Raw genomic sequence first — 15372 nt, 5'->3', positions numbered from 1 at the left:
AGATTCTCCGTGCAAAATGTTGCCGTGCTGCCTGGATCGAGGAAGGCATAGGTCTGAACATACCTGTTCCCTTTTCCCGCCTTAACTCTGACTGGCACGATTGCAAGTGCACAGTCTTTCCCGGCCCCGGTTGCATCACCGGCTGAAACAAGAGCACTGCTTATAGGGGTTTCTTCTGTCTCAGCAGTGGGCTGTGCTTGATTTTCCTGTCTTGGGCCTTTTTGACTTGGAATATGAAGTACAGTAGGATGTTGCATTTTGCAAACATGACACATTAATCTTCTTTTACAATTTTTGCTTAAATGACCTTTTAGTAGGCAACCAAAACAATATCCATGCCTTCTCAAAAAGTCAACCTTGTTGTCATGTGACTGTGTTTTGAATTGTGAGCAGTCAATCAGAGCATGTTTGCCATGACAATATCCACATGAAGGGATGATACCACTGGGTGTGGTTTGAGCAGGTTGTTGTGGAACAGATGATTGTTTTACAGTGCATTTTGCTGGCTCTGTATTCACAGCTACTGAAGTAGCAAAGCTGCTTCTTCTTTGGCTGATTGGTTTTAGTCCACTTGTGCTTCTTGGAAGAGGCCTTTTCGTTGTTGTTATTTGGTCCTGAATGTCTCCAAACAACGGATCCAAAAGCATCTTGGCATGCTTTTCCACAAAATCCACAAAGTTGTGAAATCTGATTCTCATGCCAGTTCTGTGTTGTGTCTCATAAGCTGTGCTTCGCCACCTTTCTCTGAGTTTGTAGGGTAGTTTGGATGTAATTAGCCTTAGGTTCGATGGGATATCAAGTTCCTTCAAATACTGTAAGTCTTGCATTACATTACAGCATCCTCTCAAATACAGTGCATATACATGCAGCATTTTCCCATCCTCAGCTTTAATCGCTGTCCAATTCAAGGCTTTTTCCAAGTAAGCTCCCGAAATTTTCATCTCATTTCCAAAATGTTCTTTTAAGAGGCGCTTTGCTTCATTATAGCCCCTACTGGCTTCCATGTGCAAACCGCTGCGAACCAAGTCTCTTGGCAAACCAGAGGAAAACTGCTCAAGGTAGTAGAGTCGGTCTTGATTATTCTCAGTCTTGTCTTCAATCAAATGTTCAAATGCATGGATAAAAGACTGATATGCCAGTGGGTTACCATCAAACACCGAAATCTCTCTTGCTGGTAGTAGAGACAGTTTTTGCTGTGAGACAATGAGTTTTGCGATGTCACTTTGTCTTTGAATAACCATTTCCAAGTTATCATGAGCAGCATTAATAACCGCATTATCTTGTGCAGAGTGATTTATTATTTGAGTCTGATTTACACTCTGGGTCCTGTGTTTTTTAGTTGCGTTTTTGTTTTGAGGTTTATTTAGATCTTCTGATGTGTTGGTGTTCCTTTTAGGTAGAGGTCTGTGGAGACTTAAGATGGTTTGGTGAAGTGGGGTCTTGGGTATTGCACCGAACTTATAAAGTCCACGTTGCTCTCCATAGTTTCTGTATCATGGTGAGAATCATAATACTCAGTCATGCCATCACCTGGAGGTTCCTGAGCCACATCATGGCTTTCATGAATTAAATCACTTTGAAGGATTTGTATTTTAGCAGTTGATGCTGCGAGGTCTGCTTCCAACTCCATTTGCTCCATCTTTGCTTTAAGCTTTGTTTCCTCCAGTTGCAAGGTGTGTTTTTCTTTCAGTGCAGCAGCTCGAGCCATTGTAGCAGCTTGTTCCGCTTTGGCAATTTTTAATTCTGAGGATACTGAGGAACATCTGGAGGCTTTTGATCCAGTAGCAGACTTTGATTCGTGAGATACATTTGATATGCTGTCCAGTGGTCCAACTTTTGATTGTGCAATTTCTCTTTTCCATGTTTCAACATCTTTCATGAAATAATTCAAATTTATTATTCTGGGTTCATACCAGTCATAATAATCATTTTCCTTTTCCTCTTCTGAAAATAATTCTTGCACAAAGTTGTGAGCATTTTTAAATTCATTCACAGCTCCTTTAAACACTTCAAATTCATCATTGACTTTATCAGCATTTCTAACATCAGTCATCAACGTCTTTATTTCATTTAGCCTCCTCGTGCACGCGCCCAGTCTGCCTCTACGCGAAGCAATGCGCGTTCTCAGCATGTCCTCGTGTTCAGCTGCCGTCTCAGGTGTGCCAGACATCATTCCAGATAAACACACAGCTCAATTTAATGTCCACTTATTTCATTCTTAAATGTCCTTCCAACATCCTGTTTTATTGCATTTCACATCCACATTCTGCAACTTTCCTTTCCCATAGCGTTCGAATGATTCCTTACAGCGCAGCGGCGCGTTCATTCATTAATTCATGACGTCATCAGCTGATTTTACTCACGGCCCGCCGACTGCTTGCTGTCCTCGGTGCAGAGCGATCTTGGTTGGTCTTTTGGATCTTCAGTGAAGTTTGTTTACTTGTTACGGCTACTCTTGCGTTCAAAAGTTCGAAAAAATAAAAATAAAGTAATGCAGAGTAGTCTTGAGGAGGAGGTGTTTGACTCACTAAATTCCTTAATAAGCACTCGCGGAGATATGTCGAGATTCCAAATGATCATAATTTATTTTCACAAACAAAACATATTCTCCGTGGTTGACTTTCAAAATAATCAAAATAACTTATTTAGCGTGGCTTCAATATAATTTAGCGTGGCTTCCAAATAGTTTAGCGTGGCTTCCAAATAATTTAGCGGTAAACAAACTGTTTCACTCCTCACTCCTTCAACATGATAGACAGACAAAGGCACCCAGCTGTCCCGTCTTCTTAATTATAGGAGGAGGAAGTGGCTCACTAGTAGGAGCGTGAGCAGCTGAAAACAATCAGTCAATCACAATGAAATCTAAAACATCCAATAATTAATTAACATCATTATTGACATTATTTGATTTCATTGTCAAAACAATTAATAAAAAAATAATATAGATAGGCTCCAACATATATAATAAATAATTGAATTTCAGTGTTCATTTATTTACACATATACACACACATAACACTCTTCTACTCATTGTTGCATTTGAAAGTACAATACTTTGCATCCAGACAGCCTTTGAAGGAGCATAGGTATGGGCAGCATCTGTTAAATTTAATTTGCAGGAAAGGAGTGAGTTAAGGGTTGAATTGTCCGTCCTCGTTCTATTCTCTGTCACTCGTCGTCGCCATGTCTGCCTCTTCTTCGTTCTTCTGCTTCGTCTCCTTCTTGTTGTGTGCGCAATTGTGCACTCTCCAAAAGCCGTAGATGTTATGACGTCACTGGGCCGGCACGCTGTTTATATGGAGAAAAAGCGGACGTGACGACAGGCTGTCCTCACTCAGGTCCGCACAAACCTGGAGGGGGCATGCCTTAAGTCCGGCTGGAAATCGGGAGAAATTCGGGAGAATGATTTTCAGGAGAGGCACTGAAATTCGTGAGTCTCCCGGAAAATTCGGAAGGGTTGGCAAGTATGCAGTAAACTAACATGTGACATTTCTAACAATTTTGAACAGAAATAGTTCATGCACATTCAGGTAAATTCCTCAAAATTACAATTAAAAAAATTGTGGCCGGGCTGTATATATGTGCACTAATTGACTGAAAGAGCACGCACTTAGTGCGATGATGTCATGTTGTCGATAGGAAAATGCATTTTTAGACCATATGATTTGCCTGAGCGGCTAGGAGACCCCGAGAGTAACAAGCGGTTGCCTTGTTGCCTTTCCATTAAGAACAATAAACTAGTTTTTAGTATAAGTTTGCTGGTTTCAAGAAATGTATTGCCAAGCGCATATCATTATGTCAAGATAATGGCACTAGCATTTACTTAATTTAAGAATATTTTTCAACATATTGAGCAAAAATATCTCTTTTTTTCTACCAAGAAAAGTGCACTTGTTATTAGTGAGAATATACTTATTTTAAAGGCCTACTGAAATGCGATTTTCTTATTTAAACAGGGATAGCAGGTCCATTCTATGTGTCATACTTGATCATTTCGCGATATTGCCATATTTTTGCTGAAAGGATTTAGTAGAGAACATCGACGATAAAGTTCGCAACTTTTGGTCGCTGATAAAAAAGCCTTGCCTGTACCGCAAGTAGCAGACGAGTAGCGTGACGTCACAGGTTGTGGAGCTCCTCACATCCGCACATTGTTTACAATCATGGCCACCGGCAGCGAGCGCGATTCAGACCGAGAAAGCGACGATTTCCCCATTAATTTGAGCGAGGATGAAAGATTTGTGGATGAGGAAAGTGAGAGTGAAGGACTAGAGGGCAGTGGGAGCGATTCAGATAGGGAAGATGCTGTGAGAGGCGGGTGGGACCTGATATTCAGCTGGGAATGACTAAAACAGTAAATAAACACAAGACATATATATACTCTATTAGCCACAACACAACCAGGCTTATATTTAATATGCCACAAATTAATCCCGCATAACAAACACCTCCCCCCTCCCGTCCATATAACCCGCCAATACAACTCAAACACCTGCACAACACACTCAATCCCACAGCCCAAAGTACCGTTCACCTCCCCAAAGTTCATACAGCACATATATTTCCCCAAAGTCCCCAAAGTTACGTACGTGACATGCACATAGCGGCACGCACGTACGGGCGAGCGATCAAATGTTTGGAAGCGGCGGCTGCATGCGTACTCACGGTACCGCGTCTGCGTATCCAACTCAAAGCCCTCCTGGTAAGAGTCTCTGTTGACCCAGTTCTCCACAGGCCAATGGTAAAGCTTGACTGTCATCTTCCGGGAATGTAAACAATGAAACACCGGCTGTGTTATCCGCCACAACAGTCAGGGGGTGCATTCTACGGCGGGGGTGCATTATCCGGCACAACACCTGCCGCAATACACCGCTTCCCACCTACAGCTTTTTTCTTTGCTGTCTCCATTGTTCATTGAACAAATTGCAAAAGATTCACCAACACAGATGTCCAGAATACTGTGGAATTTTGCGATGAAAACAGACGACTTAATAGCTGGCCACCATGCTGTCCCAAAATGTCCTTTACAATCCGTGACGTCACGCGCAGGCGTCATCATACCGAGACGTTTTCAGCAGGATATTTTGCGCGAAATTTAAAATTGCACTTTAGTAAGCTATCGGCATGTGTTGCAATGTTAAGATTTCATCATTGATATATAAACTATCAGACTGTGTGGTCGGTAGTTGTCGGTTTCAGTAGGCCTTTAAGGTATTTTGGGGTTTATTGAGGTTAGCTATTTTTACTTGTTTTGGGAAGTCTTGACAAGCCAAATGTTCTTGTTCTATTGGATAATTTGCTTAGTTCAAATAAAATACCCCTCATTTTTGTATGTTTTGTTCTTGTTTTTGAACACTGACTTTTTGCAGTGTACCTGCACAACTAAGTAGCAAAATAATATGAGGTACAATTGAAAAGTAGCTGGCCTGCAGAAAAAGTGTGGGCACCCCTGCTGTAAAGTAACGGTTCTCCTGAGTAAATGTGTGGCCCCTCTACACACCCTTGCATACTGATTGTGTATAAAGGCAAACTCATGTCTTTTGTCTCGAACCACAACATGACATGCGCTCCCTATTTCATTATGGATTGTATTAGTCCTCCCCCCCGAAGGCTGATTGATCTCCTGCTTCTGTAGTGCACGAGTGGGTGGACCTACCCCCTGCCGAGCTGTAGTAGGCTGCAGAGCACAGGCCTCCATTGAGGACGGGATCCGAGCTGCAGCTGCCCAGGGCGCTTGGAGTCTGTGGCGAGGAGGAGGGCGAACTGGGGTTGGACACAGCCCGTGGATCTCCAACATGAGTGGAGCCTACAGGAAGATACAAGTAACACAACAAAGCTTTAGCAAAAATCCTGTTCTTAGTACAAAGCAAACAGCTTCCTAGGGTACACACGTGCAATTGTGTTGTCAGAATGTTTGCCTAGGCGGCTCAAGTTGGGGAATTGACCTTCAGCTCCTCCTGTCAATGTGCCAAGTGGTCTTGTGCATGACACTGAACCTTGAGACACCTCCTGACAGATCTTGACAGGCACAACCCATGCATGTGTCAATGGACCAATGACAGCCAGTATTGTGATGTGACGACCTGCACGTCGTCCTCTCTCTCTCTCTGGCCAGGAGAGCGAGGACGCACCTGTATGCTGACAGCGGGAGCAAGCACGCTGTCACACAGTCACTAAATTTAGTCCGATTTCTCAAATAGTTCTGTATATTCTCACACCTACAGTCGTGGTCAAAATAGACATAATATCATGGCTGTCTTGAGTTTCCAATCATTTCTACAACTCTTTATTTTTTTGTGATAGAGTGATTGGAGCACATACTTGTTAGTCACAAAAAAAACATTCATGAAGTTTGCTTCTTTTATGAATTTATTATGGGTCTACTGAAAATGTGTCATGTCTGTGTGATCATGTTTTGTTTTTGGACTTTTTGTGCACTTTTGTTTTGTTTTGTCACCATAGCAACCATTAGTTTTCACCTGTCACGTCACGCACCTGTTTCATGTTTTGAGTCACGCACCTGTTTTCGTTAATCATGTCTATAGTATTTAAGTTCATTGTTTTCAGTTTGTCGTGCTGACGACATCCCCATATTTATGCTTCTGTACACTCTCCACACCCTTATGATCCTTGCTGCTCTTTTTTCATGCCGGTTCCATGCCAAGTAAGTTTTTGTTTATTAAGCCACAGTTAGTGTTTTTTGTTGTTCATAGTTTTTGCCTTAGTGCAAGTGTTTGGTTTCATAGTTTGTTCTCCGCCATTGTGCGCGCCTTTTGTATACTTCCTTTTTTTGTAGTTTAAATAAAAATGTACTCACATTCCCGTCTCGCCCGAGCCAACTTTCCGTTGCATCCCGGAAAAGCTAACACCCAAGACCAAGTCATGACAGTAAAAAAAAGGAAGTAAACAAAAGTCGCGCACAATGGCGGAGAACAAACTATGAAACCAAACACTTGCACTAAGGCAAAAACTATGAACAACAAAAAACACTAACTGTGGCTTAATAAACAAAAACTTACTTGGCATGGAACCGGCATGAAAAAAGAGCAGCAAGGATCATAAGGGTGTGGAGAGTGTACAGAAGCATAAATATGGGGATGTCGTCAGCACGACAAACTGAAAACAATGAACTTAAATACTATAGACATGATTAACGAAAACAGGTGCGTGACTCAAAACGTGAAACAGGTGCGTGACGTGACAGGTGAAAACTAATGGTTGCTATGGTGACAAAACAAAACAAAAGTGCACAAAAAGTCCAAAAACAAAACATGATCACACAGACATGACAAAATGTGACATCACATGGACAAAGATAAGACCTTCTGGAGGAAAGTTCTGTGGTCAGATGAAAGAAAAATTGAGCTGTTTGGCCACAATACCCAGCAATATGTTTGGAGGAGAAAAGGTGAGGTCTTTAATCCCAGGAACACCACACCTACCGTCAAGCATGGTGGTGGTAGTATTATGCTCTGGGCCTGTTTTGCTGCCAATGGAACTGGTGCTTTACAGAGAGTAAATGGGACAATGAAAAATTCTTCAGGACAACCTAAAATCATCAGCCCGGAGGTTGGGTCTTGGGCGCAGTTGGGTGTTTCAACAGGACAATGACCCCAAACCCATGTCAAAAGTGGGAAAGGAATGGCTAAATCAGGCTAGAATGAAGGTTTTAGAATGGCCTTCCCAGAGTCCTGACTTGTGGACAATGCTGAAGAAACAAGTCCAAACAAATTTAGCTGAACTGCACCAATTGTGTCAAGAGGAGTGGTCAAAAACTCAAGCAGAAGCTTGTAGATGGCTACTAAAAGTGCCTTATTGCAGTGAAACTTGCCAAGGGACATGTAAGCAAATATTAACATTGCTGTATGTATACTTTTGACCCAGCACATTTGCACACATTTTCAGTAGACCCATAATAAATTCATAAAAGAACCAAACTTCATGAATGTTTTTTTTTGTGACCAACTATGTGCTCCAATCACTCCATCACAAAAAAATAAGAGTTGTAGAAATGATTGGAAACTCAAGACAGCCATGACATTTTGTTATTTACAAGTGTATGTAAACTTTTGACCACGACTGTATATTATTTATATATATATATATGTTAGGGCTGCAACAACTAATCGATAAAATCGATTATAAAAACAGTTGGCGATTAATTTAGTCATCGATTAGGCTATGCGTATGCACAGAGGCAATTTTTTTAATTTTTTTTAAATTTTTTATAAACCTTTATTTATAAACTGCAACATGTACAAGCAGCTGAGAAACAATAATCAAAATAAGTATGGTGCCAGTATGCTGCTTTTTTTTCAATAAAGTACTGGAAAGGATAGAAATGTAGTTTGTCTCTTTTATCCGATTATTAATCGATTAATCGAAGCAATAATCGACAGATTAATCAATTATCAAATTAATCGTTAGTTGCAGCCCGAATATATATATATATATATATATATATATATATATATATATATATATATATACATACATATATATATATATATATATATATATACATATATATATATATATATATATATATATATATATATATATATATATATATATGTCGATTATTACTTAATCGAAGTAATAATCGACAGATTAATCAATTATATATATATATATATATATATATATATCTATATCTATATCTATATCTATATATATATATATATATATATATATATATATATATATATATATTAGGGCTGCAACTAACGATTAATTTGATAATTGATTAATCTGTCAATTATTACTTCGATTAATAGCAATAAACAGAGCAATTGAGAGGACACACAAACATGACACAAAACAATCTAAAAGCAGTCTGGAAAAAAAATAATATAATCAACAACAGTATCAATATTAATAACAATTTCAACATAGTAGTGATTAAAAATCCCTCATTGACATTATCATTACATTATTAATCGATTAATCGAAGTAATAATCGACAGATTAATCGATTATCAAATTAATCGCTAGTTGCAGCCCTAATTATATATATATATATATATATATATATATATATATATATATATATATATATATATATATATATATATATATATATATATATATATATTATCAAATTAATCGTTAGTTGCAGCCCTAATATATATATATATATTAGCAGCCCTAATATATATATATATATATATATATATATATATATATATATATATATATATATATAAGGGCTGCAACTAACGATTAATTTGATAATCGATTAATCTGTCGATTATTACTTCGATTAATCGATTAATAATGTAATGATAATGTCAATGAGGGATTTTTAATCACTACTATGTTGAAATTGTTATTAATATTGATACTGTTGTTGATTATATATATTTTTTTTCCAGACTGCTTTTGGATTGTTTTGTGTCATGTTTGTGTGTCCTCTCAATTGCTCTGTTTATTGCTATTCTGAATGTTGCTGGGTTTAATTTTAGAATTGCATTATTATGGTATTGTTGTGTATTGTTTTGTTGGATTGATTTAAAAAAAACAAAAACAAAAAAAACAAAAATTATATTACCTAGTAACAGTCCAGCTGAGTCCGCTCTAAAAGCTTGTTTTCCCGCCAAGTGCTTGACTAAGACTTAGACTAAGACTTATTTTTATTGTCATTCAAATTTGAACTTTACAGTACAGATAAGAACAAAATTGTGTTGCATTAGCTCGCTGTAGTGCAGGATAAAAGAGCAATAAGGTGCAGATATAAATAAATAGATTACTGTACAGATAAATATATTGCACTTTTGCATATGCATCCACGTTTATGGATGTATGTTATATTGTCTTTATATTCCAGCCAGTTAATCCGTTTTGGGGGGGGAATTGAGGGGATTATTATGATGCATTCAAGAGTCTTACGGCCTGAGGGAAATGACGTCAAGGTATAATATGGTACGGTTTGATTTTACTGGTAGTACCAACAGAATTTGGTCAGTAATAGAGATGTCCGATAATATCGGCAGTCCGATATTATCGGCCGATAAATGCTTTAAAATGTAATATCGGAAATAATCGGTATCGGTTTCAAGAAGTAAAATGTATGACTTTTTAAAACGCAGCTGTACGGAGTGGTACACGGACGTAGGGAGAAGTACAGAGCGCCAATAAACCTTAAAGGCACTGCCTTTGCGTGCCGGCCTAATCACATAATATCTACGGCTTTTCACACACACAAGTGAATGCCAGGCATAATCGGTCAACAGCCATACAGGTCACACTGAGGGTGGCCGTATAAACAACTTTAACACTGTTACAAATATGCGCCACACTGTGAACCCACACCAAACAAGAATGACAAACACATTTCGGGAGAACATCCGCACCGTAACACAACAGAACAAATACCCAGAACCCCTTGCAGCACTAACTCAATAAATATGGCAGTGCCATGTTGGCATTTTTTTTTCCATAACTTGAGTTGATTTATTTTGGAAAACCTTGTTACATTGTTTAATGCATCCGGCGGGGCATCACAACAAAATTAGGCATAATAATGTGTTAATCCCACGACTGTACATTTCAGTATCGGTTTATATCGGAATCGGTAATTAAGAGTTGGACAATATTGGCAAAAATGCCATTATCGGACATCTCTACTCTAGAGCAGTGTTTTTCAACCTTTTTGGTGCCAAGGAACATTTATGTTCATTAAACAAATGCGGAGCAGAAAACATACAAACATGAAACTCAGTAGTTTATATTGACAGTAAATAGTCATTGTTGCAATTGTTGGATATGAATTCAAACCATGTCTTCCTTTGAGCGCTATTCCCCGCACCTGCTTTGCGTTAGCAATCAAGACTATTTCAGTTGTGCGGACGCTATCCTTTGTGTGGCAACTGTTGATTGTCATGTACGGATGTACTTTTTGGACGCTGCAAGTCTTTGCTGTCGTCCAGCATTCTGTTTTTGTTTACTTTGTAGCCAGTTCAGTTTTAGTTTCGTTTTCCATAGCCATCCCTAAGCTTCAATGCCTTTTGTTTACTTTTGGTTTAACAGGCATGTGATTTTTCCGTCTAAAGTCGGAATTCCGTCTTTTTTAATCTCGGGGAAAAAATAAAAATTATCTCCCGGTTTTCCGTTTTTTTTTCCGACCCTAAATCAAGATTCGAGACGTAGTTTATATTCCGCCGTATTTGATTGGTCGATATGTTCCTTGTGACCAATCAGGACATCTGTTATGAATGATGACGTTAATAACGTCATCATTCATAATGGTTATTACCGCCATTTTCCATATGTAAACGATGTCGGTTCTCGAGAGAAAGGACGCTTTACGAGTAAAAGATATTGATAAACATGTCAAAAATAAGTTTCGATGGGACTGGATGGAAAGGGAAATCACTGATACTGTTGTGAAGAAGGAAGGTATGACTTTGTTCGGTGATTTTATTCGGAAAATCGATCGTCCCGGTGTTGTACCGAAATCTGTTACCAATCGGAATTTGTAACTCCAGGGGGCGATGTTCCCATGGCGTTTGTTTGATGGTTAAACGGCAAGCCCAAAGAGGAGGAGAAGAAGAACGCTTGCGTAAATGGCGTAAACTATCCTTAATGCTGAAACGTCAGAACAAATACCCAGAACCCCTTGCAGCACTAACTCAATAAATATGGCAGTGCCATGTTGGCATTTTTTTCCATAACAAGAGTTGATTTATTTTGGAAAACCTTGTTACATTGTTTAATGCATCCAGCGGTGCATCACAACAAAATTAGGCATAATAATGTGTTAATCCCACGACTGTATATATCAGTATCGGTTTATATCGGAATCGGTAATTAAGAGTTGGACAATATCGGAATATCGGCAAAAATGCCATTATCGGACATCTCTACTCTAGAGCAGTGTTTTTCAACCTTTTTGGTGCCAAGGAACATTTTTGTTCATTAAACAAATGCGGAGCAGAAAACATACAAACATGAAACTCAGTAGTTGATATTGACAGTAAATAGTCATTGTTGCAATTGTTGGATATGAATTCAAACCATGTCTTCCTTTGAGCGCTATTCCCCGCACCTGCTTTGCGTTAGCAATCAAGACTATTTCAGTTGTGCGGACGCTATCCTTCTTTGTGTGGAAACTGTTGATTGTCATGTACGGATGTACTTTTTGGACGCTGCAAGTCTTTGCTGTCGTCCAGCATTCTGTTTTTGTTTACTTTGTAGCCAGTTCAGTTTTAGTTTCGTTTTCCATAGCCATCCCTAAGCTTCAATGCCTTTTTTAGGGGCGCTCGCCTTTTGTTTACTTTTGGTTTAAGATAGATTAGATACAACGTTTACAAAGCAATTAGCTACCTGCTGCCACCTACTAATATGGAAGAGTATTACACGGTTAAAAGTACCGAATTGGCACTCATCTCTAGACATCTTTGTAAGGGGGTCTAATTAGAAAATGAGCAGGAGATAAATATTATTCACTCTACTGGATGCAGAAGATACTGGGATAAAAAACAACATTGGGATGGTAATTAGTACAGATGTACCCGTCATGGTTTATTCCCTAGCCATTGTTTCACCTTTCAGCTAATTACTTGACCCTGCACTCTCGAAGGTCTGCAAGTCCACTTTCTCTTCATGCACCTATAAATCATTCTGTCCATCTCCCTGTTGATCCCTCTGGCTAAATAAACCCTATCCAGTCCAGATGAGAGAGGATCTCCTGTGCCCCTCCATGATCCCGCCTGGTAAGCGCTGGATGAAAGTGACCCATGTGAACAGCTGTGGAAAGCCTTCCCTTAGTCTACAGCCTTTCTCCAGCCCACAATCTTTCTATTTTTAAACGCTGTATGTACATTTTTACAGTATGTTGAGCGCATCCTCATTTGAAGCATGGGAGCTATGCAACAATTCAGTAGGGTGGAATTTGGCATGAGGAGTGTCCAGAGGGTCTCACGTACATTTGTGGTCAGCAGTTTTATCATAGGCATGAATGCAATATCAGTTTTGGGCTCTCGGTGATTTATCTGAAATGTTCTTTTTCCGGGGTGGAATTATACAGTCGTGGTCAAAAGTTTACATACACTTGTAAAGAACATAATGTCATGGCTGTCTTGACCAAACCTGCTGGGTCAAAAGTATACATACAGTAAGGGTGTATTAGTACACAAAGATTTTGGTATGTACTGTTGCGTTTTGGACCAGTTGTTCCTCCCAGGGAATTCAAGTCACAAGTCGCTCCCAAGCTCTTTACGACACTTAAAGCTGAGTTGAAAAACCACCAGAGACAGAATAGGTATTTTGTTGTATATTTTCAAAGCTTTGCAGATATACATTTGAGACCAGTCCAGCATAGAACATTCTATCGCCCCGCCAAGATGGTCTGCCCCCCGAAACACCCTCTCCCCCCTTAAGTCCCTGGCAGTCCTGTGTCTCTAGCCAAAACAAATGTCCATTATCTCTCTCTCTCTAACATTCCTCATTCAAGGTTAATAAGCACACAGTTTTGCAGACAACCAAAAGACCACAATTGGAAGAACACAAGCCGTTTTCAAATATGACTATGAAATAAAAGAAGTAACACTTATATCTGTCTCCGACAGTACCTCGGTTTGGAGGTCACAGTTCGGTTCATTTTCGGTACAGTAAAAAAACAACAAAATTGACATTTTTTGGTTATTTATTGACCAAATTTGTAAACAATGGCTTTATCCTTTTAACATTGGGAACACTATAATAATTCTGCCCACGTTAATCCACATTAAACCGCCTCAAATTGTTGCTCGGATTTAATAAAATGACAAAACTTTTCTTCTACATATAAAAAGTGCAACATTAAACAGTTTCAAGTCAACTCCATCCATCCATCCATCCATCTTCTTCCGCTTATCCGAGGTCGGGTCGCGGGGGCAGCAGCCTAAGCAGGGAAGCCCAGACTTCCCTCTCCCTAGCCACTTCGTCCAGCTCCTCCCGGGGGATCCCGAGGAGTTCCCAGGCCAGCCAAAAGACATAGTCTTCCCAACGTGTCCTGGGTCTTCCCCGTGGCCTCCTACCGGTCGGACGTGCCCTAAACACCTCCCGAGGCAGGCGATCGGGTGGCTTCCTGACCAGATGCCCGAACCACCTCATCTGGCTCCTCTCGATGTGGAGGAGCAGCGGCTTTACTTTGAGCTCCCCCCGGATGACAGAGCTTCTCACCCTATCTCTAAGGGAGAGCCCTACCACCCGGCGGAGGAAACTCATTTCGGCCACTTGTACCCGTGATCTTGTCCTTTCGGTCATAACCCAAAGCTCATGACCATAGGTGAGGATGGGAACATAGATCGACCGGTAAATTGAGAGCTTTGCCTTCCGGCTCAGCTCCTTCTTCACCACAACGGATCGATACAGCGTCCGCATTACTGAAGATGCCGTACCAATCCGCCTGTTGATCTCACAATCCACTCTTCCCTCACTCGTGAACAAGACTCCTAGGTACTTGAACTCCTCCACTTGGGGCAGGGTCTCCTCCCCAACCCGGAGATGGCACTCCACCCTTTTCCGGGCGAGAACCATGGACTCGGACTTGGAGGTGCTGATTCCCATCCCAGTCGCTTCACACTCAGCTGCGAACCGATCCAGCGAGAGCTGAAGATCCTGGCCAGATGAAGCCATCAGGACCACATCATCTGCAAAAAGCAGAGACCTAATCCTGCAGCCACCAAACCGGATCCCCTCAACGCCATGACTGCGCCTAGAAATTCTGTCCATAAAAGTTATGAACAGAATCGGTGACAAAGGGCAGCCTTGGTGGAGTCCAACCCTCACTGGAAACGTGTCCGACTTACTGCCGGCAATGCGGACCAAGCTCTGACACTGATCATACAGGGAGCGGACCGCCAAAATCAGACAGTCCGATACCCCATACTCTCTGAGCACTCCCCACAGGACTTCCCGAGGGACACGGTCGAATGCCTTCTCCAAGTCCACAAAGCACATGTAGACTGGTTGGGCAAACTCCCATGCACCCTCAAGGACCCTGCCGACTCATCATGCTTAATTTATTACAGCCTTTGGGAAGCCTGTAGTGGATTTTTATTATGTAAATGTTATATTTCTATCAACATGTGATAGCAGGGACCCTGCCATTCAAAACTAGGCTTCTCTATTACTAATGATTAATGTAACTATAGCTGGAAAAAAATAGTACAATAGCAATAGGAGAGACTATTCATCTCTGAACACCATGGAGTTCATGTAGGCTTAATGATGCACTTACATTATTATATCAACTATCAGAGACAGAAACTCTTCATTTAACATAATGTCCTTTTTTGCTGCTTCAACACAGCTCAATCAACACAGAAAAAGGTAAAGTGAAATAACAGACAGACAGGGCTTTGCTGTCCGTAACACGCACGCACGATA

At 40.3% G+C, this 15372-nt stretch overlaps 1 protein-coding gene across 11 annotated transcripts in view; it reads right to left on the bottom strand.

The window, feature by feature from the left end:
• The window catches only part of neurl1aa (neuralized E3 ubiquitin protein ligase 1Aa), a 166932-nt gene that overhangs the window by 22602 nt on the left and 128958 nt on the right, over positions 1-15372 (bottom strand). For all 11 annotated transcript variants that reach the window (XM_061977180.2, XM_061977181.2, XM_061977187.2 and 8 more), the window contains exon 5: positions 5657-5806. In XM_061977180.2, coding sequence (XP_061833164.1) covers positions 5657-5806 — 150 coding nt within the window. The remainder of the gene's footprint in view (positions 1-5656; positions 5807-15372) is intronic.

This window comes from Nerophis lumbriciformis, linkage group LG16 (genome assembly GCF_033978685.3).
Source record: "Nerophis lumbriciformis linkage group LG16, RoL_Nlum_v2.1, whole genome shotgun sequence".
Classification (NCBI taxonomy): Eukaryota; Metazoa; Chordata; class Actinopteri; order Syngnathiformes; family Syngnathidae; genus Nerophis; species Nerophis lumbriciformis.
Note: the sequence above shows the minus strand (reverse complement) of the source record. Positions and strands in the feature narration are given on the sequence as shown.